Source organism: Mustela lutreola, chromosome 9 (assembly GCF_030435805.1).
Source record: "Mustela lutreola isolate mMusLut2 chromosome 9, mMusLut2.pri, whole genome shotgun sequence".
NCBI classification, from domain to species: Eukaryota; Metazoa; Chordata; class Mammalia; order Carnivora; family Mustelidae; genus Mustela; species Mustela lutreola.
Window position 1 is genome coordinate 24,936,492 of NC_081298.1, and position 27,954 is coordinate 24,964,445.

General features: G+C 47.3%; 2 protein-coding genes across 3 annotated transcripts in view; both read left to right on the forward strand.

Annotated features, from left to right (window-relative positions):
* SNTA1 (syntrophin alpha 1) overlaps nucleotides 1-11,000 on the forward strand; it is an 88,716-nt gene extending 77,716 nt beyond the window's left edge. For both annotated transcript variants that reach the window (XM_059133531.1, XM_059133530.1), the window contains exons 3-8: nucleotides 2,962-3,166; nucleotides 6,064-6,271; nucleotides 6,414-6,544; nucleotides 9,210-9,406; nucleotides 10,106-10,293; nucleotides 10,378-11,000. In XM_059133531.1, coding sequence (XP_058989514.1) covers nucleotides 2,962-3,166; nucleotides 6,064-6,271; nucleotides 6,414-6,544; nucleotides 9,210-9,406; nucleotides 10,106-10,293; nucleotides 10,378-10,470 — 1,022 coding nt within the window. In that variant the 3' untranslated portion in view covers nucleotides 10,471-11,000. The remainder of the gene's footprint in view (nucleotides 1-2,961; nucleotides 3,167-6,063; nucleotides 6,272-6,413; nucleotides 6,545-9,209; nucleotides 9,407-10,105; nucleotides 10,294-10,377) is intronic.
* Nucleotides 11,001-21,498: 10,498 nt separating this feature from the next.
* CDK5RAP1 (CDK5 regulatory subunit associated protein 1) overlaps nucleotides 21,499-27,954 on the forward strand; it is a 35,642-nt gene continuing 29,186 nt past the window's right edge. The window contains 5 exon segments of the mRNA XM_059133532.1: nucleotides 21,499-21,699; nucleotides 21,702-21,795; nucleotides 24,938-25,041; nucleotides 25,542-25,576; nucleotides 26,516-26,616. Coding sequence (XP_058989515.1) covers nucleotides 21,646-21,699; nucleotides 21,702-21,795; nucleotides 24,938-25,041; nucleotides 25,542-25,576; nucleotides 26,516-26,616 — 388 coding nt within the window. The 5' untranslated portion in view covers nucleotides 21,499-21,645.

Genomic DNA, 27,954 nt, shown 5'->3' on the forward strand with positions numbered 1-27,954 from the left:
CATCTTATGTTCATGAGGGGAAGGCCAAGAGACTGGCAGAGAGGCCTACCCTGAATTCAGTGTCATTGAGTCGCTGAACCAATCCTAAAATTGCCTTCCTTTAGATTGCTTTTTTAAATAGCATTTTAGGGGCACCTGGGTGGCTCAGTGGGTTAAAGCCTCTGCCTTCGGCTCAGGTCATGATCTCAGGGTCCTGGGATCGAGTCCCGCATCGGGCTCTCTGCTCTGCAGGGAGCCTGCTTCCTCCTCTCTCTCTCTGCCTGCCTCTCTGCCTGCTTGTGATCTCTGTCTGTTAAATAAATAAATAAATAAATAACATCTTTTAAAAAATAGCATTTTATATTTTATTCTATTTAAAAAAAATTTTTATAGGCTCTAGGCCCAGCATGGGGCTCATGACCCTGAGATCAAGAGACATGCTCTACCAGCTGAGCCAGTCAGGCACCTCTAATAAATATAGCAAGAATGATCAAAATATTTTATTACCAATCAGCCTTAGTGGTTGGGTAATGCATGCCATAGAATACTATGATTGATTTATGATGTCTTCCATGAGCAAGGGATAAAGAAGTGCATATGTTTACCATCCCAGTCCTACCTAAGGCCAGTCCCATACCTGGTACATGGTAGGTACTCACAAAAACCAACTTGTTTCTAAATCTCTACTCCTATCAGGCTCATCTCAGATCAAACTTGTCATCATATTGCCTTTCACCTCCAACTGCCATTGTTAGTCAGATCTTCCTTTTCTAAAAAGACACGGGTCCAGGCCCCAGTGAAGACTGTTTTTTGGTTGCAAATATCATAACTCCTGTTGGGATGGCAGTTTGACTTTCTAAAGGACGAGTATCAGAAACTGGAGCATTAACAGGTGATCGACAGCACCTTCCCTCTATCAACATGTATCTCCACCAATTCTCTCTACAAACCAGCTTCTTCCTCTTCTCTGTCCCCACAGAAGAAGGTGGTTGCCCCCGTAGCATTTGTGTTTGTTCAAGATACCAGTCTGGAATCTCTCCCAGTCTCATGTTGGGGAGCCTGCTGTGGGTCAGGAGCTCATCTTGGTCCAGCTAGCATAGCCAGAAGGGCAGGATAACAAAGCAGAACATGAATTCATGGGTCAGTTGGGCAGAGAAGTAGATCTAGGCTGTTATTCTAGAACTTCATCGTGGTCACCACTGGCTCCAAGTGCATAACTGAATTTAATTTTAAATTAATTAAGATTAAAGAAAAATAAAAATTCAGTGGCACCTGGGTGCTCAGTGGGTTAAGCCTCTGCATTCGGCTCTGGTCATGATCTCAGGGTCCTAGGGATCGAGCCCCTCATCGGGCTCTCTGCTTAGCAAGGAGCCTGCTTCCCCCCCACAACTCCTCCCACCTGCCTCTCTGCCTACTTGTGATCTCTGTCTGTCGAATAAATAAATCTTTAAAATAAAATAAAATAGGGGCGCCTGGGTGGCTCAGTGGGTTAAAGCCTCTGCCTTCGGCTCAGGTCATGATCCCAGGGTCCTGGGATCGAGCCCCGCATCGGGCTCTCTGCTCAGCGGGAGCCTGCTTCCCCCTCTCTCTCTGCCTGCCTCTCTGCCTACTTGTGATTTCTGTCTGTCAAGAAAAATAAATAAAATCTTTAAAAATAAAATAAAATAAAATAAAAATTCAGGTCCTCATTTATACTAGCTATATTTCAAGTGCTCAATAGCCACATGTGGCTAGTGGCTACTGCATTGGACAGTGTATATATGGAACATTTACCTAAGGGCAGAAAACTCTGTTGGACAGTGCTGTTCTAGAAGGTGTCCACTATACTTACTCTATGATGTTTGGTCAGAGCTAAGAGCGTCTATATCGGTTAGGGTACAAGCTATGCTATTGTAACAGGAGATCCATAAAATACTGTGGCTTAAATATAATAGAAGTCCTGGGGCACCTGGGTGGCTCAGTCAGTTGAACATCTGACTCTTAGTTTTGGCTCAGGTCATGACCTCAGGTTCCTGGGATTGAAGCCTGCATAGGGCTCTGCACTCAGAGCAGAATCTGCTTGTTCCTCTCCCTTCTCCTCTGCTCCTCCCCTACTTGTGTGCTCTCTCTCTCTCTCTATTATATCTTTTACAAATACATATAATAGAAATTCTTGCTTTCTTAGGAAACAGACCATGTCTGATGTGGCATCTCCAAAGTGTCAGCATCCATTTATTTCTGTTTTGTTGGTCAGCCTTCCTTAGACCGTGGCTCATGACCTCATGGTCAAGATGGTGCTTCACCAGTCTGTGTCCCAGCCAGCTTGACCCTGTCAGGGGAACAGAGGAGGAAAGGAAGGGCATGCCTCTTTAATAGGCAGACCTTGGCAGTGGTACACATCCCTTCTGCTCTCATCCTATTTGCCAGACTTGGTCACATAAGTACTCATAGCTATAAGGGAGCCTGGAAAAGGGTCTCAAGCTGGAAGGCTATCTCTATCTTGGAGGACAATTGGCATGGCCCCATAGGACCATGTCATTTCATGCCTCCTCCTTGCAGATGAGCAAACTGAAGAAATAGAGGCAAACAATGGGTCAGTGGAAGAGCAGTCCCACCTCCTGACTCCTGTCTCAGTGCTCTTTCATCGCCTTGTTGTAGCTGTTGTCAAGTCCCTTTAAGCAGTCATCCCAAAGGTCCAAACACTTCTACTTACTTGGTTAGAACTTAGTCATGTGACTACACCTAGCTGCAAAGGAGGCTGGGAAGTGTGGTTTTTCTTCCAGGCAGCATGGGCATGCTTCTATAAGCCAGGGGAAACAGGAGAGCACGGATGTTGGCATGCATCTAGTATTTTCTACCACGCTGCCCTGTCAGAGACTTTAACCTAGAGGAGGATAGTGATATGGGACATAAATTAAACTCTTATGAATTAGTGACAGCTGTGATGTGTGCTGCATGGGAGCCCATGTCACGACAGTAACTGCTGACCTGTCCTCTGACCAGTCAAGTACATGAAGGAGGTCTCACCATATTTTAAGAACTCTGCCAGCGGGACCTCAGTTGGTTGGGACTCGCCTCCTGCTTCACCCCTTCAGCGACAGCCATCTTCCCCTGGCCCCCCACCCCGGGACCTCAGTGATGCCAAACATGTGTCCTTGAAGATGGCATATGTCTCGAGGAGGTGCACCCCCAGTGACCCAGAGCCCAGGTAAGTCTGGGGTGGGGGGGCAACTCAGACAGAGATGAGTGGTGGGGCCGAAGGAAAGATGGCGGTGTGTTGCAAGTGACCAGCACAATGCCTGAACATAGCAGGGCTTAAGAAATGTTTGTTTGTTGAATGGGTGTAAGAGTGAAGAGGATGGTGGTGCGCTTGGGTTTTCTCTTCTCCTCTGAACAGCTCACATCTGAGGAGGAGCTTGGACTGTAGAAGAGCCCTGGGGTCCAGTCCTGGTTCTCCTTGAACTAGTCCCTTTTCCTCACTGACCTTTAGCTTCCTCACTGGGAAATAAAGTTTCTAGACTCAGTGATCCCGTCAAGTTTCTTCTAACTCTGCTGAGGTTTGTAGATGTCCAGTAGCGTTCATGTCAGGGCCGTGGAAAGTGACTGTCCTTCACATATGGGCAGCCTTTACCAGTTCACTGATGGTAAGATTGGTAAGAGCCAACACTATTGAGTGTTTACCATGCACAATTTAATTTAACTCTTGCAGCACCCCTATGAGCAAAGGCCCATTATTTCAGCCCCATTTTGTAGATGAGGACAGAGAGAGGCAGTAACCTGCCCAAGATCACACATCCAGGAAGGGATAGAACTTGCCTCATTCCCAGTAGCCTTCTCCGCTTTAGAAACTTCAGGTGCCTGAGGGATGTGGTGGTTGACTGGAGAATATGTTGACCGAGTGGGGTATGCAGGATCAGGGGTGGTGTTTACATAGAGTGACCATAAAAGGCTTTTGCTGTGAGTCCTAGGTACAGCTGAGGTTCAATGCCGGCTGACACCCAACGTTGGCCTGGAGGTTCAGCATCCCGCGGCCTAGCCCTACCCGCTATCCCAACTCTAGCTGCCCCCACGAGGCAAGAGCTGGTGATTTGCAGGTCACTTAAGATGTTCCACCAAAGGGGCGTTTTGTGTTGGATGAAGGCGAGGTGGTATTAGTTATTCCTGAGACTTACTGAACATTAGGTAAATCGTGGTTCCCAGCCTGATCCCAGACATCACCCGAAACATGTGTTTGTGTGTTTTCTGTTTGTTCATGTGGAGTTGACAGTAAATGCAAGCGTTTGTGTGCCTATGTGAGTGTTTGCATGGGTGTGGGTATAGATTTGTGCCTATGTGTTTGTGTATGTTTGTGTTAATATCCACGTGTGTGTGTGTGTGTACACGCGTGCTTGACTGTGGGCACGTGTGTAAAACAGATAACTTGGATATACCTGTGGTTCCTTATCAGCACTAAATATCCCAGTCAAAGGAGCACGATCTGGTAACCAAACTGTAATGAAAAATATTTCACACTTTTACTACGTGTTAGGATCACACTGAGCTGCAAGTATCAGGAAGGCCAGTAAGCAATGGCTAAAATAAAGGGCGGGTTAACTTTTCCACGTGTTTGAGAAATGGTTCAGGATCGGCTAATTAGGCTTTTTTCGCTCCTCAAGAATGCCCGTAATGAATCAAGTTTCTAGCTTCTCCTCTGCCATTTTCATTGTGTATTTTCTTCTTAGAGGTAGAATGGTGATTGTACCTTGAAGCCTGTGTCCGTATTCCAGGCAGGAAGAAGGCAAAAGGCAAAGGAGTTTTTCTCCTGGCATTTTGTTCCTTTGCCACATAACAAACCATCCTAAAATATAGTGTCTTCAAAGATAACAGTTCATTATTTCTTATAAATCTATAATCCGAGCTGGCTCGGCTGGCCAGTTCTTCTGCTTTTTGTGGTGTCTGCGGGGGCTGGAAGTACAAGATGGCTGCTTCGCCCCCATGGCTGCTGCCTCAGCTAGAATAGTTGGAACAGCCAGGGGCTGGCTAAGCAGTCCTCTTTCCGCAAGGCCTTTCTATGTGCCTGGTTTGTTCTTCCTCTCAGGGTAGTTGGTCGCAGGGTCCTTGGACTTCGTGGTGGCTTGGAAATGCCAGAATGTCACTTCTGTCACATTTTATTTGTCAAACCAAGTTACAAGGTCAAGGAGAAGAGAAAGAAATTTCACCACTTGATGAGAAGAGTAGACAGTGTGGACAGGGAGGCAGGGATTTGGTGGAAGCCATCTTTGGAGAGTAACCACCCCATCTAGGGAAGCTTTCCCTTCAGTTGGGAGGGGACGTCCTTGCCAGAGACTTCTGTCTATGTCTCGTGCTTGGACCTGGTGGCCAGCCCTAGCTGCAAGGGAGGTGGGAATTCAGGTACTTCCCTTCCTAGTTCTGCAGTAGAGGGAGGCAAAGGAGAAGGGGGTTGGAATAGGTATCGTGGGAGCCATTCTCCAGTTTCTGTCTCACTTCATCTGTGACAGAAAGGGCAAAGAGGAGCGAGTCTTTCATGGTTCAAACATAACATTTAAAAATCCTTTCCCTGTCACTGCTCCTCTCGGTACCTCCCAGAAACCCTTCCCCCACAGTTGTCCACATGGCTTTTTTTTCTCCATCCCTTCTCCGTTCTCCACTCCTCCAGCTCTTTTTATGCAGACTGACTTGGCCTCTCAGTTTCCACGCTCTCCCCCCACCCCCGCCCCCGTTAGTTTATTACTTGCATCCTGTGCCACAAGGGAGGAGCCAGGAGCTGGCTCAGAAGGAGAATCCTTCTTAGAAACCAGGAGAAGAAAAGTAAGATCATAAATCCTCACGCAGTGATTTTGGCTCCTATCACACATGTTTGCATATGTGTTTAATTTGTATGTATATGCCTGTGTGTGTATGTGTCATAGTCTCTTGTTGCTTAGGCCCTACGAAGCCCCACTTGTGGCTGGAGCCCCCCGCAGGGAGTGTCCCTCCCCACCATCTCTCGGATTCCCTGTGGTTTCTCCTGGTTTTGCAAAGAATGGGGTTTGGGGCCAGGTTTCAAGGTTGGGCAGCTGCAGCCCCACAAGCTGGTCCTCCCCTCCCCTCTGTTTGTGCCTGCAGGTATCTGGAGATCTGTTCAGCAGATGGCCAAGACACCCTCTTCCTGAGAGCCAAGGACGAGGCTAGCGCAAAGTCGTGGGCAGCTGCTATCCAGGCCCAGGTCAACACTCTGATGCCTTGGGTCAAGGACGAGCTGCAGGCGCTGCTGGCGGCCACCAGCACAGCTGGGAGCCAGGACATCAAGCATATCGGCTGGCTGACTGAGCAGGTGCCTGCTGGGCCAGGCCTCAGTCCCCCACCTTGACCCCTCCCCTGGAGCTAACCACATTCCTGGGCAGGATCCCACTCCTTCCTGGCCCTCTGACCGCTCCCCTCACTGCCCCTCCTCACTGTTGGCTTGCCCCCTGCAGCTGCCCAGTGGGGGCACAGCACCCACCTTGGCCTTGCTGACCGAGAAGGAGCTGCTTCTCTACTGCCATCTACCCCAGACCCGTGAGGCTCTGAGTCAGCCAGCCCGTTCGGCCCCCCTCATTGCCACCAGGTATCCGTGGGCAGGCAGGGGTGCCTGTCTCACCCAGAGGTTGGGTGGGGGTGATGCTCTCCATGGGCCTCAGAGCTGGGGGATTCCAGCCTCATTCTGCCCTGGGTTATTTGCCAGGTGACTTGAAGCAAGTGTCTATGTTATCTGGGCCTTAGTTTCTTTATCTGTAGAATGGGGGCTTGCAAGAGAAGGATGCGAGGTCCCACTAGTCACTCACTGATTGACACCTACTCTGCCCCAATCTGTGCAGCATGGTTCAGGGGACAGGGAGCTGATCCCAACAGTCTGCCCTGAGGGAGTATCCAGTCTGGTGGGGGAGGCTGCTCTAGGAACAGCCTCCATAGCACAGAGTTTAGGAACCCCTTCACGCTGCCTGGTCTGATGGGCAAGGCTTTAGCAGGAGGTGCTGTTGAGCTGGGCTTTGACGGATGAGTAGAAGTTTGCTATTTCAGAAAAAGTGGAAGAGCATCTTACACAGAGAGCAACATGGTCAAAGTTACAGAAGTATTAAGGGCTACAGGGTGTTCATGGAGCTCCAAGTGTGCTATAAGTGGGATGTAGACTCTATACAGGAAATGAAGAGAAACAAGGCAGGAAGCTGGCAGGGCCTGATCTTGTGGAGACTCTCCTGCCCGGTTAAGGAATGCAAGTAGCTTTATCTTAAGAGTTGTGGCCCAGTGGAAGGGTTTTAGCCTGGGAGGGAAGTGAAGTGTTTGTGTGTGTGTATGTTTAATTAAAAAAAATTATTTTGGGGGGCCCCCGGGTGGCTCAGTGGGTTAAAGCCTCTGCTTTCGGCTCAGGTCATGATCTCAGGGTCCTGGGATCGAGCCCCGCATCGGGCTCTCTGCTCAGCAGGGAGCCTGCTTTCCTTCCTCTCTCTGCCTGTCTCTCTGCCTACTTGTGATCTCTGTCTGTCAAATAAATTAAAAAAAATAAATTATTTTTTAAGCTTTTTAAAAAAGATTTATTTTAATTTTTAAAGATTTTATTTATTTATGAGAGAGACAGAGAATGCAAGAGAGAGCAGGAGGAGGAGAGGGGCAGAGGGAGAGGGAGAAGCAGACCACCTCCCTCTTCCCCCTGCCGGGCATCTGATATCCTGATGAGCAAGGAGCCCTATGCGGAGGCTCTATCCTTGAGATCATGATCTGAGCAGAAGGCAGATACTCAACTGACTGAGCCATCATGGTCCCCCTTTATTTATTTATTTTAGAGAGACAATAAGAGTGATCGGTGGGCGTGTTGTGCAAAAGGAGAGGGAGAAGGAGAGAGAGAATCCAAAGCAGATTCCCTGTTGAATGCAGAACCCAAAGTGGGGTTTGATCTCACAACCCTGAGATCATGACCTGAAACAGAATCAGGAGTCTGGTGCTTACCCGTCTGAGCCACCCAGGTGCCCCGACTTGGGTTGAGTTTTAGAAGAATTCCTGTGGCTGCCACATGGGAAATGCATTGGAGGGGGCAGGATGGAAGCTGGGAGGCTGGTACAGTCATGCAGGAGAGATGGTAGAGGTGGGTGGAGGCAGCAGATGGAGAGGAAAGGCCGCATTTGCATTGGAAGGCACATGGGTGGTAAAATTAACTGGGCTTAGTGCTTGCCAGATGGGGAGGGTGAGGGAGGTGTCCAGGAAGAATGGATGAATGGGAGGTTTGGAGCTTGTGTCTGGATGAGCAATGGGACTAGGGGTGGGAGTGCAAAAGGGGGAGGCTGGAGCAAGTTGCCGAGTTGAGTGGGGGACGGATAGGGAGTTTGGATGGTAATCTTGGGGAGTTATGGGTTTATAGTTCTGGGCTTGAGAACAGGAAACTGGGTGTCATAGCAGCTCTAGTGGGTAGCTGAAGTTATGAGAGAGTGTGTGGAGTGAGGAGCAAAGAGGGCTAGGGGCCAGAGCTCTGTGTCTGTTGCCCAGAGAGGGGGAGTGAGTTACCCTAGGTTAACACAGCAAGTGGGAATCAAACCAAGTGCCTGGGCCACTGGCCCTGGATGGGGCTCCAGCTCATGGGTCAGGAGCCAGATGTGTACCAGGAATAAGCTGGTCATGGATTGCCAAACTAATCAAGGGACTCATTAATTCAGGTCACAAATGTTTGTTGAACACCTACTACATGCTGGGCATTGCTTTCATTGCTGAGAAGAGAGTGGTGAACCAATTAGACAAAAATTTGTATCCTAGATGATATTCTAGCGGAAAAGACAACCAAAAACCAAGTGGAGCAAATAAAGAATACGTATCATTTCTGGTTATCATGATGAAAAGTAAGGCTAGTGAGTGCCAGGCATGCTATTTTAGACAGGGAGGTCAGGGACGGCTTCCAGAGATGACATCTGAGCAAAGATCTGAAGGGAGTGAGGGAGGGAGCCATGCAGGTCATCAGGGAAGCGTGTCCTTGACAGAGGGAACAGCCTGTGCAGCTGTGCTGAGGCAAGAATGTGCTCCACGTGTTTGAAGACACTAGCTTGGGCGGAGTTTCGGGAGCAGGGAAAGGATGGCAGGAGGTGGGCCCGGTGAGTCTGTCAGGGCAGAGCTGGAAGTCCTGTTCACTGATGAGGTGGTAAAGGAGTCACAGGGGCCCTTCCCCGGGTCACCACCCTCATGGCCGATTTCCCCATTGTCTGAGATATCACACTTTGCCCTTCCCCTCCACTCCACCCCGCCACCCCTAGGCTGGTGCACTCAGGTCCCTCCAAGGGTTCGGTGCCCTATGATACAGAGCTGTCTTTCGCCCTGCGCACGGGCACACGTCATGGTGTGGATACTCACCTGTTCAGCGTGGAGTCGCCGCAGGAGCTGGCCGCCTGGACCCGCCAGCTGGTGGATGGCTGTCACCGGGCTGCGGAGGGTGTGCAAGAGGTGTCGACAGGTGGGCTGGGCGGATCTGGGAGTGCCTCTCGGGTGATGAACCTCTCACCCCCAGAAGCATTCAAACTTCCTTCTGTAGGGTGCTTCAGGATGGGGATAAGAAGTGGGCTTTGGGGTCCCTAGGAGCTCTCTCTTTTGGATGTGCAGGTGCCCCAGTGGGTAGTAAGACTCTTTGCCCTGGGTTTTCTTGCCCCAGCTTTGTGATGCCCCTGGGGTACAGTTGCCAGATAAACCATAGGACACCCACTTAAATGTGAATTTCAGAAAACAACAAATACTTTCTCAGTGTAAATATGTCCAAATTATCCATTGTTTATCCAAAGTTCACATTTAATGGGGCAATTCAGCGGGTCTCTAAGGGCTTCAAGGGCCATGTTTGGTGGATCTCCTGATAACCTTTATAGGGAGAGAGGGAGTGGGCCTTCCGAACACGACGGAGTTTAAGCTTCCCTTTCTACTTCTGGACGTGGGACTTGAAGTGGGGTAGAGTTTCTCCGTGAGCCCATTTTTCTGTATTTGAGGATGGGGGCAACTCCAGGCGGGGTAAATGTACAGATGGTCTACCAGGCAGTGAGCTCCCCGTCCTGAGCAGTACTCAAGCCCCATTTGTGGCATTACTGACGAGGGTCGGCTGTGGGGCTCATGGTCTCTGAGAGGCCAGCTGTGCCTGTGCCCACGTTGTCCCCTCTTGCCCCCACAGCCTGCACGTGGAATGGCCGGCCCTGCAGCCTTTCTGTGCACATCGACAAGGGCTTCACACTGTGGGCGGCGGAGCCCGGTGCAGCTCGAGCTGTGCTGCTTCGACAGCCCTTTGAGAAGCTGCAGATGTCCTCGGATGACGGTGCCAGCCTCCTCTTCCTGGACTTCGGGGGTGCTGAAGGAGAGATTGTGAGTGGAGGGGGCGGGAGGCTGTGTTGTCCCAGCGGCCAGGCTGGGTGGGGCTCCTGACCCTTCTTTCCATCCACCCTGCAGCAGCTGGACCTGCACTCGTGCCCCAAAACCATGGTCTTCATCATCCACTCTTTCCTCTCGGCCAAAGTCACCCGCCTGGGGCTTCTGGCCTAGAGGTCACTGGAAGCACTCGCCCTGAAGAGAGGGTATCTGTCACCTGGCCTGACCTGGCCCTCCGCTGACTGCCTGCTCACCACTGGGCTGAGGGAAGGGAGTGGAAAGGAATAAGAGATTGGAGTCCCAGCCTCTAAGGGAGTCTGGGATGGTCTTGGGACTGGGACCCGGACTCAGGACACAGTGGATCCTGCCTGTGATGGGGTAACCTCCCAGCTGCCCCACCATTCCCCCACCAGTGCCTTTTGCAGAGAGATATTTTGTGTACACAAAAGCCATTCCGAGCCTGGGACGTGCCCCTGTGGGGATCCTGACCCCAGACAACAACTGCCAGGCCTCCTAGAGGCTCCTAAGCACCCTCAGAGGCCTCCTCTGAAGCTGGAGTTCCCTGGGGTCCATGGCAAGAGAAAGAGGAGGAACCTTTCTGTTCATTTCTCCCCTCAGCTCTACCACCTGGGGCGTCGGTTTTTCTCTTCATCCTCTCTCCTCCTTCCTCTTGGATAAATAAAGAGCCTGTGAGCACATAGGCAGCCTGGCCTAGTGTCTGTGGTTTGTGCCTTGGTCTCTGGACTCTTTGGTGGCCGCCATAGTCCCAAGATGAACCAGACCCAGGACTGGGGCTCTTTTCCTGGAGAAGAGCAGACCTTTAACCACGGGGCCATAAAGAAAGTGTATTTGTTATCTATTATTGTGTGACAAATCACCCCCAAATCTAACAGCTTGAAGTTTATTATTTTTCAGGTTCTGTGGATCAGGAATATGTGAGAGGCTAAGCTGGGATATTGTTGACTCAGGGTTTTTTTTTTTATGAGGTTGCAGTCAAGGTATTGGCTGGGGATGTTCTCATTTGAAAGCTTGACTGGGACTAGAGGATCTATTCCCAACATTGCTCATGCATTTGGCTGCTGGCAGGAAGCCCTAGTTCTTTACCCTACGGGCCTAACCGAGGGCTGCTCAAGTACACTTGTGACAAGGCAGCTGGCTTCCCCCAGAGGGAGTGACACAGAAGATAGAGCCAAGAGGAATCGACAATGCCTCTTATGACCCAGACTTGGATATCTCATACTGTCAGTTCTGCTTTTATTCTAGTCATTAGAAGGGAGTCACTAAGTCTAGCTGACACTCAAGGGGAGGGAAATTAGGCTCCATTTATTGAAGAAAGGAATGTCAGAGAATCTGTGGACCTATTTTAAAGCCATCATAGAGGGGCACCTGGATGGCTCAGATGGCTAAGTGTCTGCCTTTGGCTCAGGTCATGATCCCAGGGTGCTGGGATCGAGCCCCACATCAGGCTGCTTGCTCAGTGGGGAGCCTGCTTCTTCCTCTCCCTCTGCTGCTGCTCCCCCTGTTTATGTGCTCGCTCTCTCTCTCTCCCTGTCAAATAAATACACAAAATCTTAAAAAAAAAAAAAAAACCAACACCACATCATAGAGAGCCTCAGGCTCCTTTCCTGTGGGGGAGAGGACACTTAGAAAATGGTTTGTGGAATGTTCTTTAGAAGCTGTAATGTGCTGGCTGGATGTGAATATGCCACGTTTATAACTCTCTACTTGTTTGTGCTGTCCAGAAGATCAGTGTCAGTAATGAGAGCTTATGATTGGAGACTGCTTGCTCTCTGCCAGGCACTTTGCTTACATTTCTTCATTGGATCATCACCACACACCTATGATCTCCATTTCAAAGATGCAGAAACTGTGGCTCAGAGAGGGAAAGTGACTTGCTCAGAGTCACACAGCTCTGAGGCATCTAAGCATGGGTTCAAACCAGGTCTTTATTGCTTTGGAGCCATGTGCACCTTGGAGACATTCTGGCCCTGCACTATCCATTAGAAATGTAATGTGAATCACATGTGTAATTAAACATTTTCTAGTAGCCACATTTTAAAATATAAAAAGGTGAAAATTATTTTTTGTTTTTATTTTATATTTAAAAAGATTTCATTTATTTATATGACAGAAAGAGCACAAGCAGGGGGAGCAGAAGTGGGAGAGGGACAAGGAGGCCGCCTGCTGAGCAGGATGCCCTTTGCTTTGTGGGGCTCTGTCCCAGGAGCCTGGGATCATGACCTGAGCCAAAGGCAGATGCTTAACCAATTGAGCCACCCAGGGGCCCCTTATTTTTTTAAAACATATTTTATTTATAGATTTGAGAGCACAAGTGTTGGGGGAAGAGGGAGAAGCAGACTCCCCACTGAGCAGGGAGCCAGATGCAGGGTTTGATCCCAGGACCCCAGGATCATGACCTGCGCCCAAGGCAGATGCTTAAATGACTGAGCCATCCAGGCGCCCTGAGAATAACTTTAATAATATGTTTTATCTAACTCAATGTGTCAAAAATATCACTTCACATATATAAAAATCTATTGAGATGTTTTACTTTTTCTGGGTACTAATTCTTTGAAATGTGGTGTGTGTTTTATATCTATAGCACATCCCTAAGTGCCAAATTTTCATTGGAAATTCTTTTTTTTTTTTTTAAGATTTTATTTATTTATTTTTAGAGAGTGAGAGCATAGGCAGAGGGGGGAACAGAGAGGGAGGGAGGTGCAGGGGAAAGAATCTCAGGTAGACCCCAAGCTGAGCGCAGAGCCCTAAGTGGGTCTGGATCTCATGACCCTGAGATCATGACCTGAGCCGAAACCAAGAGTGAGATGCTTAACCCACTGAACCACCCAGGCCTCCCAATTGGAAATTCTTGATTTATATTTATATTTCATAAAATTTATAGTCAAAGAAAGTAGATTCCCATGCCCAAGTTAGTCCAACTGCACTAAAATTTTCCAATAATTAAATTGAGCATCAGTTTTTAAATTAAAATGAATTAAACTTAAGTGGCTCAGTGGGTTGGGCCTCTGCCTTCTGCTCAGGTCGTGATCTCAGGGTCCTGGGATTGAGCCCCGCATCCGGCTCTCTGTGCAGTGGGGAACCTGCTTCCTCTTCTCTCTCTGCCTGCCTCTCTGCCTACTTGTGATCTCTCTCTCTCTCTCTCTATTGAATAAATAAATAAAATCTTAAAAAAATGAATTAAACTTAAGTAAAATTTAGTTCCTCATTCACACCAGCTGCGTATCAAGTGCTCAGTAGCCACATGTGACTGGTGGCTGTTGTATTGGACTGAGCAGTTTTAAGCAAGCCTCCGCAGGAGGGAACTGAGGACCACGTGAAGTCACATAACAAGCCAGAGCCAGAGCTATAGTTCTGGAAGCCTGGGGAGACTCAGGTGAGCAGAGATACTCCAGCCTTGCCTATGTATCTACACATCTGCCCATCCATCTGTCAATTCATTGTTCATCTGAGAAAATATCTAGTGTGTGCCTACTCTGTGCTAGTTCTTGGGGCCAGAGGCTGATTTGCTGAGAGCAAGACGGACAGATTCCCATGCACAGGGAACAGAAATCTGGCAGGATCTCCCACAAGCATATGTGTGGTACAGATTGAGCAGACATGGAAATAGCAGAGGGGCCAGCGAGAACCTGACCTACTCTAGGGGTTTAGGGGAGGTTTCTCTCAGAAGGAGACATGGGAGCTAAAGTTCATCTGAAAGAGTATAATAAAAATCAGCTCCTGCTGCTGTAATGCTATGGGGGAAAAAAACCCAACCCAACCTCAGTGACCACAGCCATAAGTATTTATTTTCATGCTCCCGGGGCTGCCTGTTGACTGCAACTTGACCTTTATAAGCTGGGCTTGGCTGGGTGGCTTTACTCCAGGCTATGGGTTTGGCTCAAGTCCACTCTGTGTTCTTTCTGGAGCCCAGGATGAAGGGACATCAGCTCTCAAGGCACTTTCTTTTCTCCTGGCAAGTGACTGGAGTTCAAAGGCAAGCAAATTGCATAAGCATGGTTACATCCTCTGTCTGTGTTATGTCCTCTGTCATTCTATTGGCCAAAACAAGTCCTGTAACTGAGCTGTCAGTGGGGAAGGGAGGAATAAGAGCTCAGTAACAGAACTATCACAACCAGTAAGAGGTAGGTGGAGAGGGGGAATGGCATCCCAGGTGAGAGATCCTGGGGTGAGATGGAACAAAGGGGCTTCTAAACTCCTGGAATCTGGGGGGGGGGTTGTTTTCATCACCTTCATTGTCCAAAACACAGCAGCATTTAAAACTCTACAACCTGGCAACTGAAAGTAGAGGCTTAAAAGAATGTGGTGAGATGTTATGGGGAAGGTGGTGGGAAATGGTCCCTGGTTCCCAGGTGGGCTGGTATGTGTGTGGGGCAGGATAGTAGGGGATGTTGGGAACAGCTGTTGAGTGTGTGTGTGTGTGTGTGTGTGTGTGTTGGGCGGTGCAGCCTAACAGAGAACATTCCTCATGTTACCAGCTTCGTACCATGGGCCATGGAATTGCAGTCTCCTGCCCTGATCATGAAGGGGCAAGGGGACATCTCCCTGTGGGGTTCCTAAGGGAAGGGCCAGATTTGAAAGAGCCAATTCTAAGAGCCTTAGAGACCTGGGTTCAAACCCTGACTTTCCCCTGACTCCCATATTGGAACACTCTGACGCTGGCTTTTTTCCAGCTCTAGAATTCCTTGCTCATGACTTTAAGAGGGGAAGACTGAGAGTAAAGAGGGAAGGGCCATGGTGCTACCATAAGCAGGACCTGAAACAGGGAGCTGGTATGTGTGGAAGGACAGGGGCCATGCTTGATGGTCGCCAGGGAGGGAGAAGGGGCATTGTCGCCCTTGGCAATGTGGAAGGCATGCCCCCCTCGACATAACTCATAACAGATGCAGGTGCTGCCACCATAGTGGGACTCTGTGTGGCACAGGTACCACCCCCTCCATGGCCACATTAGGACAAGACATCTTCCCTTTGCAGTAAAAAACTTCACAGTAAACCTGAATATTTCTTCATCTGGAATCTTTAGATCCCAGTGTCCAGTAAATTGTCTCTAGAGTTTTTTTCCCATGATTTCTGAAACGTTGTATTTTTCATGGTACTAATAATTACCCCAAGTGATCAGATCGCATTCTAGGTTATCTGGAGAACCCACAGTAAAAATTAGGAACCATAGTACAGCTATTGGCCTGAATTTGTCTTTGTATTTTTGACTGAACTGGCACCCATCAGTCATCTAAGGAGATAGGATGAACTTAATTCCAGTTTCTCGAATGCCTGAAATCCAGGTTTGTTTCCATCATCCTTATGGCCCCAAGAAAGCACAATGGTCCCGGACTCTGATCTTTGGGCAACTGCCACAGTCTCCTAAATGCTCTCCTTACTTGTCTCTCCATCCTCTTACCCCAGGTGCAGTGTATTCTCCCCACAGCAGCCACTTTATAAGCAATGAATCTGGGAATCAGCAGGGCTGATTAACTTGGCCATGGCTATTATGGTGTCAAAGCCTCAGTGGGCACCCAGCCAGTCTGACTTTCACTTAGTCAGTGGTAAGAACAGCATTTTGGGGTCCAACAGGCCTGTGGGTGGATCCCAGTTCTGCCACACACTGGTTGTGCCAGCTTCAGCATATGACCACCTTTTGTCTTTTCAGTTTTCCTGCCTTGAAGTGGGCCAATAATAACCTCAGAGTTCTAATGAGGAGTCAGAGAAGTCATTGCAGCAGGGCCCTCAGATTCTTACTTCTTCAAAGTTCTGGGGCCAGTGTCTCCATCTTATTGACACAGGGCTTTCTTCCAAACCACAGACGTCCATGCACGCACAGACAGAGCAGAAGTGCTGAGGAACTAGTACACACAGGAACATCTTTCCACCATGATGGCTCACATAGAACTGCTCTAGCTTCCTCTCCTCTTGGATGAAATAATCCTGAGGTGTGTGTACTACACTGTTTCCCAGAACTTCCCAGTGGAATTAAGGCCCAGATACCCACCATGGTAACATTTTCTCCTTTAAAAAAAAAGATTATTTATTTATGAGTGGGGGGAGGCAGAGGGAGGAGAAGCAGACACCTTGATGAGCAGGGAGCCTGATGTGGGGCTACATGCCAGGACCCTGGGATCATGACCTGAGCTGAAGGCTTGATGGACTGAGCCACCGAGGTGCCCCTCATGGTAACATTCTTTATTGGCTATCACCCCTACCTTCATTCCCTGATTACCCTAGTAGTGTTTCCTGAGACCACTGACTTGCACTCAAATCCTTATCTTGGGATCTGTTTCTGGAGATCCCAAACTAAAATATAATGCAATCATTTATTCATTCAATCGCTATTTATTAAGTCCTTCCATGAGTTAGGCTCTGTGCTGGCTGCTGGGCATGTTGCGATGAACAGGACAGTATGCGTCCCTCCTCTCAGAGAGCTGAGAGCCTGGGAAACAGGCAACAACAAGTAAACAATGATTCCATCATTTTGGATAGTGTCAAGTACTGTGAGGGAAATGATGTGATAATGATGGGAGCGGGTTATATAGGGGTGGTCAGGGAGGGCCTCTCTGAAAAGTTGGTATCCAAGCTGTGACATGAAGAATGAGAAGGGGCCAGGGCGCCTGGGTGGCTCAGTGGGTTAAGCCACTGCCTTCGGCTCAGGTCATGATCCCAGGGTCCTGGGATCGAGTCCCGCTTCTCTCTCTCTCTCTGCCTGCCTCTCTGTCTACTTGTAATCTCTGTCTGTCAAATAAACAAATAAAAAAAAAATCTTAAAAAAAAAAAAAAAGAATGAGAAGGGGCCAGCCAAGAAATAATTTGGGGGAAAAGCATTCCAGAAAGAATAGTAAGTAGACTCTAATGTAAACATATGCTTGGAGTATTTATTGAAGGAGCAAGATAAAGTTACAGAGTTGGGGTGTAGTCAACTAGAGAGAATATGTTAGGAGAAGTGAATTGGGGAAGTAAAAGTAAGCAGGGGCCAGATCATGCAGGCCCCAGAACACAGTGGGAAATCTGGATTTTATTGCAATGCCAACGATAAGCCACCCAGAATTTTCAGCAGAAGAGTGATGTGGTCTGAGTCAATGACAACACAAAGTCTCTTTTTAAAAAATTTTTAAAGATTTTTATTGATTTATTTATGGGGGGAGGGGCAGAGGGAGAAGCAGGCTCCCTGCTGAGCAGGGAGCTGGTAGGGGAAGGTGTGCTGGGGGTTGCTCAACCCCAGGACCCTGAGATCATTACCGGACCAGATGTGGGACATCCAACCCACTGGGCCACCCAGGCACTCCAGACAAATTCTCTTAGGCTCCTTATGGGAAATAGTCTGTAGGAGACAAGGACAAGGTGCAGAAACAAGGAAACCACTTCCCTGCCTATTGCAGTAGTTTTAGATGAGATGAAGGTGGCCTGGGCTAGAGTTGTAGCACGGGAAGTGGATCAATTTGAGACATTTTGGAGTTAAAGCTGACAGAACTTGCTGACTGATTGAAAGGAGAGGGAGAGGGGGGAAAAATGACTCCTCCATTTCTCCCAGTGTAACTGGGTGGATGGCTGGGTCATTCACTGAGATGGTCTAGACTGGGAAGGAACAGATTTTGGGAGAGGCTGTGAGTGTGGAAATGAAGCGTTCTGTATTAAGTTAAAGGTCAGTCATTAGATACCCAAGAGGAGGTACCCCGTATGCCACTCAACTATGGGTCTGTAACGCCTATCCCCGGGGGCTAAGGGGTCCAGGCTGGAACAGTGAATGGAAGTCTTCAACCCATAGTGCAGCGCTGTCCAGTAGAAAGAGGACGTGAGCCACGTATGCAGTTTAAATAGGCACACTAAAAGGGTAAAAAAACAGATGAAACTAATTTAAATCATAGTCATTTGATCCAGTATATTCTAAATATTATTTCAACACGTAATCAATATAAACAAGATTGATGAACTATTCTGCACCCTTTCTTGGACATCCGGTGTGTATTTTACATTTAGAGTACATTAATTCGCACTCATTTCATTCCAAGCACAGGACGGCCAGGGACTACCACTCAGGTCAGCGGCCCGAGCCGTTTCGCAAAGCCGGGAACGGGTACCCACCCGGACCCTACTGGGAGAAGCGCTTCCGCCGGGACCTCCCGGACGGAAGTCGTGGCGGAACGGAAGTCGCTCGTGTGTGCTCTCAGCCGCTGAAAGCTGGGGCGGCGTCCCGCTTGACTGAGTGGGGTTGCGTTGCCGGATTTAGGGCGCTCGGGCTGCGGCAGGTGAGCGGCGCGGCCCGCGGAGGTGGTCCATGCGTGGGGCCGGCGGGCGGCGGAGCCCCGCAAACGCTAGGTGTTCGAGGGGAGGATGGCGCGGCCCCTGGAGTCAGACTGTCAGGGTTCGCGCCCCCGCCCCGCTGCCTTCTCGCCTGTGACCTTGGGCATGTCATCCCCATTGCCCCCGAGCCTTGTCCTCGTCACGGGTGAAGTCGGGACGATAGATTGGCTTACAATGTTGGTGAGGATTAGATACGGAAATCCATGGGAAGCACTAAGCACCGCGCCTGAAGCCTTGTAGCCACCCCAACAAAGTGTTTGGGGTGTTTTATCGTCTAGGCGTACTTCGGTTGAGATGAGGCTGCTGTCTGGTCGTTATTGCCGTCTACCAATTTTTGAGCATTACCAACCCCCTGGCCCCCGTCGCTCCAATTTTATTTGCATTATCACATTTGATCCTCACAGCAGACACAGGTATTACTATCCCCATTTGACTCATGGAGAAATGGAAGCTCCCCGAGTTTAAGAAGCTCGCCAGGTGCCCAGGGTTACCTGGCTAGGCAGCAGCTGGGGCAGACAGACTCCAGAGTCCATGCTCTTAACCGGATTGCTTTATATCTCTCATGAAAGGGGGTGCAGGCTGCAAGTGTGCAGTTACTGAATGCTTACCTTATGCCGAGTTTTGTTTTTAATACCTTTTTTAATTCTTACAGTATCTCTGGGACGCAGGTACGACCTTTATCTTTATCTTACAGATGTGGAATTGGCAGCTCAGCGAGTAAGGAGCAGGGAAGTGTGACTTTAAAGCTCACACTTAGAAGTCTGCTGTTCTCTGATGCTTGAATGTAGGTTAGCACTGCACCTGCCTAAAGTGCTGGTAGCAGGCGACCGAGTTCGAGAGGCAACAGGCTGCAGCTGCTCATTTTACATGTACAGCACCTGCCATGAGTTAGTTACTGAATGGGAGATGTTGAAGATGTACAAATGGATGAGATTTGTTCCCTGCTTTTAGAGATCTTCCAGCCTGTAAGGGATGGCAGAAGTGTAAGTAGTAATTAACAGCCAAGTCTTGAGATGGAGATTAGGAGGCTTTGGGAATCTATAGGAGGACCCCAGCCTAGACTTGGAGAATGGTGGCCAGGACAGGCATCTAGGAGGCATTCTAGGAGGAAGCAGAGACCTAAAAGCATGGGAGTTGGCTAAGTCAGAGAGAAGACACAATAACTAGAGAGAACAGCGTGTATAAAAGCCTAGAAGCTAGTGAAGATCAGTACAAAAATGGTGTGACTGGAAGGAGTGAGGCAGTCAGTCTGGAGACCGTGAGGTCTGTTAAGGATGTGTGGTGGGAAGTGCGTCTCCATCTCTTGGACTTGGAGTCACCAGGGTTCCTTCCTGGGAGGCAGTGACTGTTTCTTACGCACCCTAGAGATACTGTGCTCATTGACAAGTGTGTACCTTAATATTCCTGTGCTCCTTCCCCTGCAGGTTAAAGTATAGCATACTACAGACACTATTGGGCGTTTTGCTTCCTTGTTTTTGTCATGTATGGATACAGCCTTACTTTTTTTTTTTTTTTTTAATTTTTTTTTTTTATTTGACAGAGATCACAAGTAGGCAAAGAGGCAGGCAGAGAGAGAGAGAGAGAGAGAGAGAGAGAGGAGGAAGCAGGCTCCCTTCTGAGCAGAGAGCCCGATTCGGGGCTCAATCCCAGGACCCTGGGATCATGACCTGAGCCGAAGGCAGAGGCTTTAACCTACTGAGCCACCCAGGCACCCCACAGCCTTACTTTCTATTTATTTTATTTGACAGACAGATCACAAGTAGGCAGAGAGGCAGGCAGAGAGAGAGAGAGAGAGAGAGAGGAGGAAGCAGGCTCCCCACTGAGCAGAGAGCCCAATGCGGGACTCGATCCCATGACCCTGAGATCATGACCTGAGCAGAAGGCAGCGGCTTAACCCACTGAGCCACCCAGGCGCCCCCAGCCTTACTTTCTAACAGTTGCATTTTATCCCATTGCATGGATGAACCATGACTTAACTAGTCCCCTTCTGATGACATTAGGTCTTTTCCATTCCTTTCCTGTTAGAAACACTGCTGCACTGAATATCCTTACACATGGGTCATTTTATACATGTAAGACCCTATCTGTAGGATAAATATCTAGGAATGGAACTGCTTGGTCAAAGGGGTTGTGAGTGTCATTTTGATGGAAAGTGGCAAATTGGCCTCTGTAAAGGTTGTGCTATTTTCGTCTCCCCAGCTATGTGTGAGGGGGCCTGGGTAGAACATTTGAAGGCAGTAAGTCGAGATTCTTGGAGGGTAGGAGTCACTGATCAGACATATGGTGCCCCATGTTAGATACGTCCCATTTGAAGGAACTCAAAGAAAGATCCCCTCAGATAGTAAGTGGATTTCATAGTAATGGGAGGCAACATAGCTAGGTGGCTAGGAGCATGGTCTTTGTGGTCATATAGACCTTCATTTGAGTCCTGGCTCTGTTGCTTAGGTGGGAGCTTAGGTAAGTTCCTCAGCTTCTCTGTGTCTATTTCCCTATCTCTGAATGGGGGTAATAGTACGACCTGTGTCCATCTTGCTGAGGATTGCTGTGAAGATTTAATGCCCTTGAAACTGTTCCTGGCACAAGGTGCTTCTTTGTTATTTTGTCACACCATCTCATCTCATCTCTACCACCCCTTTGTTTTGAAAACTGCCTGGATTTGTATCTTACCTTTGGCACTCCTTTGTCTGATCTTAGGCAAGTTGTCCCAGGTTTTTTTTTTTTTTTTTTTTTTTCCTAATTATAAAATAGGGATGGTATTAAGAATATCTTCTTCTTCTTGGGTTTTTGGGTATTAAATGTATTAATACATGGGATGTGCTTATAGCATTGCCCGGTATGAAGTGTTCAATAAATGTTGGTGTACCTGTTATTCTTTTGCAGACTTTGGGCTTTGATTTAGTGCCATGCATCCTTTGCAGTGTGTCCTGCAGACACAGAGGTGGGGGCCCTTGGCTTCCGTGTCCTGGCTCTTGCTCAGGACCTGCAGGGCATGTAGTAGTATTCCCAGCACTGCATGTGCGAGTGTAGAGAGGCAGCAGGAAGATGGAATTCGGAAGGATTTCAGCTCCAGGCTTGCCAGTGGGCCGACTTTTCAGCATTTTTTAAGAGCGTCAGCTCCTCAAGAGGAACCAGACATGGAGGACCCTCCCCCCTATCTCACAGTGGATGAACTTCTAGGGAAGCAAAGGAAAGGTTGGTTTTACTTTTCTTCTCTCTTCAGACTTCCTGCTTTGCTCCTTTCTAGTACTCACAGCCTGATTCTTAATTATTCTTTTATTGCAGACCTGGCTTTGGAGGGTTAATAGGGTGGGAAGGTTGCTAGGTTCTGGAATTGTCAGACTTCATCAAGTAACAATATTAAGAAACTTGTGGGCACCTGGCTGGCTCAGTTGGTGGAGTGTGCAACTCTTGACCTCAGTGTTGTGTGTTCAAGCCCCATGTTGACTGTAGAGATTACTTAAAAATAAAATCTTTAAAAAAATTTTTGGGGTGCCTGGATGGCTCAGTCAGTTGTGTCTGACTTTGGCTCAGTTCATGATCTCAGGGTCCTAGGATCAAGCTCTGTGTCAGATTCTGTGCTCAGTGGGCAGTCTGCTTCTCCCTCTCCCTCTGCCCCTTCCCTGGCTTGTGCATGCTTGTGTACTTTCTCAAATAAATAAATTAAATCTTAAAAAAAAAGAAAAAGGAAAGAAACTCATACTTTTGGTCCTTGTAGCTAGGGTGGGTGGAAGTCCTGGGGAGTCTTCTGTTTGGTTACTTTTGGAAACCCTATATTTACTCTGTTCTGATTTTTTTTTTTTTTTTAAAGATTTTATTTATTTATTTGACAGAGAGAGATCACAAGTAGGCAGAGAGGCAGACAGAGAGAGGAGGAAGCAGGCTCCCCACTGAGCAGAGAGCCCGATGCGGGACTCGATCCCAGGACCCTGAGATCATGACCTGAGCTGAAGGCAGCGGCTCAACCCACTGAGCCACCCAGGCGCCCCTGTTCTGATTTTTAGATCATTTTTTTTTTTAAGATTTTTATTTATTTGTTTGACAGATAGAGATCACATGTAGGCAGAGAGGCAGGCAGAGAGAGAGGGGGAAGCAGGCTCCCTGCCGTGTAGAGAGCCTGATGCAGGCCCTGATCCCAGGACCCTGAGCTGAAGGCAGAGGCTTGACCCACTGAGCTACCCAGGCGCCCCGATTTTTAGATCATCTTAAGTCATAAGAAAGCTTTCACAGTTCGTGCTGTAGAAATTCACTCAAAAATATTTCATTTATTTATTTGAGAGAGAGAGCAGAGAACACAAGTGGAGGGAGGGAGAAGGGCAAAGGGAGAGGGAGAAGCAGATTTCCTGAGCTGATGTGGAGCTCCATCCCAGGCTCCATCCCAGGACTCCAAATGAAAAGTGGACACTTAACTGACTGAGCTACCCAGGTGCCCCTCTTTTCTTTCTTTCTTTTTTTTTTTTAAAAGATTTATTTATTTATTTATTTATTTGAGAGGGTATGCATGGATGTGTGAGCATGGAGTGGTAGAGGGAGAGAATCCATAAGCAGACTCCCCACTGACTGTGGAGCCCCATGCAGAACTCCATCTTATGACCCCGACATCATGACCTGAGCCAAAAATTCAGCTGGGTTGCTTAACCAACTGAGCCACCCAGCTGCTCCTTTGTAATTAAATTTTTAGAAACTGGTATAAAATGTTACATTTTGCTGTACTATGATGTACCTGTCCTCTATAGTTGGACATTGTTTCAAAAGTTCTATATAAGTTGTTTAAAAAGTTTTATACAAGTAATGCTATAATATGTATCTTCGTATATACATGCACGTATATACATATAAATGTATGTCTATGTCCTATTAAATTTTTTTCTAGGGCAAATATCTAGGAATTAAACTAGTAAATCAAGGAGTATGTACATCTTGTGACTCCTGCTAGATATATATATATATTTTTTAAGATTTTATTTATTTATTTGACAGAGGGAGAGATCACAAGTAGGCAGAGAGGCAGGCAGAGAGAGAGGCGGAAGCAGGCTCCCTGCTGAGCAGAGAGCCCGATTCGGGGCTTGATCCCAGGACCCTGAGATCATGACCTGAGCCCAAGGCAGAGGCTTAACCCACTGAGCCACCCAGGCGCCCCTCTTGCTAGATATTTTGTAGTTCTTTACATATATGTAAATATGTTTATTTGTTGTTCCCCTCAGTTCTGACGTAATTTTTTTTTTTTTAAAGACCAGGAAAGTGAGCCAAGGAAGGTTTAAAAAAACATTGTTGGTTGTTTCTTTCTTTAAGTTACTGCTGTTCTGTGTTGGTTTTCATATGATTTTTTTGTCACGAACTTTTAACTTCATTTGGACTTTATTTGGGTCTGTTGATTAAAAGGTGCTGAGGGGCAGGAATTGATGTAGGAATATAATTTCAGAGGACTTGCCAGAGTATGAAGTTGATGTTCTTAAAACTTGATGCAAATGTGTTTTACATCATAATACAGCCATGCTTTCTTTCTTTCCTTTTCTTTTTTTTTTTTTTTTTAAGATATCTCTGTACCCAATGTGGGACTTGACCTTAAAACCTGGAAATCAAGGGGCACGGGGGTGGCTCAGTGGGTTAAGGCCTCTGCCTTTGGCTCAGGTCATGATCCCAGGGTCCTGGGATCGAGCCCGCATCGGGCTCTCTGCTCAGCAAAGAGCCTGCTTCTCCACTCTCTCTCTGCCTATCTCTCTGCCTACTTGTGATCTCTGTCAAATAAATAAATAAAAAAATCTTTAAAAACAACAACAACAACAAAACCTGGAAATCAAGAGTTCCATGCTCTATCAGCTGAGCCAGCTAGCCGCCCCAGTGCTTGCTTTCGTTTCAGTATGTTTGTTTGAAGTTACTGTAGGAAGTTACCTCATTTTTATTTTCTGGCTTTGTGTGCCTTCTGGCCATTGCTGCTCCCTTCAGAGGTTGGAGAACTTCATTGTGAGAAGGAGGGGTATAATGTATGGATTTAAATTTTTCCCCCAAGTTGATACTCAGCACTATTAGCTAGTCCTCCCTTTTCTAATTGTTTTTATAACCACATTGCCTTGACTCTCAGGTGCATGTTTCTTCTGTGTTTTAAATGATATGGCCTGTAATTATGTATGTATGTAATATAGTATTTCTTTTGTTCTGAAAGGCTATCATTAATTTGGGGGTAGACCTGGAACTTAATGTTGTCTTAGAATTGAGGCAGCAGGATTTAGTGGATGACCAGTTGCCTCAGATGTTTCTGGGGCATTTGGGAAGGAGACTTGTTGAGACATGTGGTCCCTTTTAGTTTACCTATTATGGAATCCCCCTCTCATTGCAGTCTACCTGGAGACCTATGGCTGCCAGATGAACGTGAATGACACAGAGATAGCCTGGTCTATCCTACAGAAGAGTGGCTATTTGCGGACCAGGAACCTCCAAGAGGTACATGCATTTTCTGCTTTCATTGTTTTCTGGGCCTGGGTGAGACTCCGCATTTGTGCCAGTTTTCAGATGTAGCTTCAGAAATAAGGTGTGGCCTGGTGAGAGTGAGTTCCCTTGAATAAAATGCATAGCATGGAACTAAGGTGTATTTTTTTTTCCAGTTATTTTCGAAACTTTTATGGTGGTGCTCACTTTTAGGCAAGGAACTAAGTTCACAATGGGCTGGGAGGTGGAGGGGGAATGGGGAGTTAGTGTTTAATGGGTACAGAGTTTTAGTTGAACATGAAATGGTTCTGGAGCTTGATAGTGGTGATGGTTGCACAACAATGTGAATATATTTAATGCTACTGAATTGCACACTTAAAAATGGTTAAAATGCTAAATTTTATGCTATGTATGTTTTACCACAGTGATAAAGAAAAAGATAAGTGGATAGTGATTCTACAAGGCAGATTTCAAAGATCATAATTTTCCCTTTTTTTCCGTTGCTTTCCACTCAGGCTGATGTGATCCTCCTTGTCACATGTTCTATCAGGTGAGAATTTGTTCTTTATCCAGAGAGTGAATATATTTTACGCCAGAGTTAACAGTGCCAGGCCGGCAGACGTGTGGCAATCAGTCAGTGGATTCGTGATTTTACAGCAGTGGAGATAGTAATGATAGAACTGGGTTGACGTTTGCTGAGCACGTACTGTGTATCAGGTCCTGTGCTGAGCACTGTACTTGCCCTACTAATTTAAATCTCACAGCAGCCCTATGAGATAGGTGTTATTATCAAACCTGTGTTATAGGTGAGGAAACCGAGAGTTTGCTGAGGCACCCAGCTTTTCCTAAGGCTTCTCTTGCAGGTAATGGCACATATTCATGATGTAATTCACATTGTAAAGGTTCGGGTGCAGTTGGTGCAGAGATGGTGTCATGCATCAGAAGTGAACATACTGTTTCCTGCTTTGTTTCTGTGTACAAGGCATGTTAGTGTTAATGTTTCCTTAGTGTTAATATAAGTGTTTCTGCTGTAAGACACTGATCTTCATGGCTTTGGGAGATTCAGAAATGAACGCTTCTTCTGTGGAGCCTGGCTTTCAGGAGCTTGGTTCGATAAGGGAACTAAGGCAGATACACAAATAGCTCTAACATCTGGCAGAAGGCACTATGTAAAAAATCAAACAATAAAAGAGAGTTGCTAACTACAGGGAAAAGTGTAGTTAAAGTGATGGGGCAGTTAAAGGGTGGACAAACTCTGTGAGGCTTTGTGAAGTACATTGTTTCTGAGTTTGGGCTTGTCAGGTTTGGAGATAAGCTGGAAGGAAGTGGTGCTTCCTGAGTTGGCTCCCTCTTAATCTTCCCTTAACGTAAAAGATAGACATTCATTTAAAGGGTTGAAGTTTGTTTTTATTTTATTTCCATTATTGTACTCTTTTAGCTTGTGCTCTAGTTTATCTTCAGGTTGAGTTCTACCTCTTGATCTTTGCAGGGAGAAGGCTGAGCAGACCATCTGGAATCGTTTACATCAGCTTAAAGCCCTGAAGACAAAACGGCTCCGCTCTCGAGTACCTCTGAGGATTGGGATTCTAGGTATTCGGTAATTTGCAGATTTTGTGTTTTCACACTTGGGAAACCCTTAGAGGCTGGATTCCCAGTGTTTGAAGAATTGTCGTACACCTCATGTAACTCTTGTATTTCATGGCAGAGGCTATAGGATTAAATGAAATGAAGCTCATAAAAGGGCTTTTCATAGTGCCCTGAAGTAATAGGTACTCAGAAAGTGGTCTCTCCTTCCTAGACTCCAATGTGGCTTATGGCAGCATAGAGTTATGGATAGGAGAGAGTTTGGAGTTTGAAAGAACAGCATGAATTTACAGCAAAGGCACCTTTCATCTTGACTCCTGATGTATGCTCAGGTGAAGATCTACATCTGCACTGACCAGTGTGGTAGCCACTAGTTACATGTGGTTATTTAAATTTAACTAAAATTAGGGGCCCCTGGCTGGCTCAGTTGATAGAGCATGCAACTCTTGATCTTGGGATTGTGAATTCCAGTCTCATGTTGAGTGTAGGGATTACTTTAAAAAAAAAAAAAAAAAAAAAGGGCGCCTGGGTGGCTCACTGGGTTAAGCCTCTGTCTTTGGCTCAGGTCATGATCTCAGGGTCCTGGGATTGAGCCCCACATGGGGCTCTCTGCTAAGCAGGGAGCCTGCTTCCCCCTCTCTTTCTGCCAGCCTCTCTGCCTACTTGTGACGTCTGTCTGTCAAATAAATAAATAAAATCTTTAAAAAAAAAACAACCAAAAAAACCCCCAAAAAACAAATCTTTTTTTTTTTTTTTTAAAGATTTTATTTATTTATTTGACAGAGATCACAAGGAGACAGAGAAGCAGGCAGAGAGAGAGAGAGGAGGAAGCAGGCTCCCTGCTCAGCAGAGAGCCCGATGCGGGGCTCGATCCCAGGACCCTGGGATCATGACCTGAGCCGAAGGCAGAGGCTTTAACCCACTGAGCCACCCAGGTGCCCCCCAAAAAACAAATCTTAAAAAATAAATTTAAGGGGCGCCTGGGTGACTCAGTTGGTTAAGCATCTGCCTTTGCCTGAGGTCATGATCCCGGAGTCCTGGGATTGAGCCCCACATTGGGCTCTTTGCTCAGCAGGGAGTCTTCTCCTCCTTCTGCCCCTCACCCAGCTCAGGCGTGCTTGTGCTCTCTCCCTCTCTCTCTCATTCTCTCTGTTTCTCTCTAAATAAAATCTTAAAAAAAATAAATTTTAAGTAAAATGAAATAATATTAAAAATTCTCTTCTTCATTCTCACTAACCACATATTGACTGCTAAGTAGCCACACTTGACTAGTGGCTACCAGTTTGGACAGCACAGATAAAGAATATTTCCGTCATCTTAGTTCTTTCGGACAGTTCTGATCTA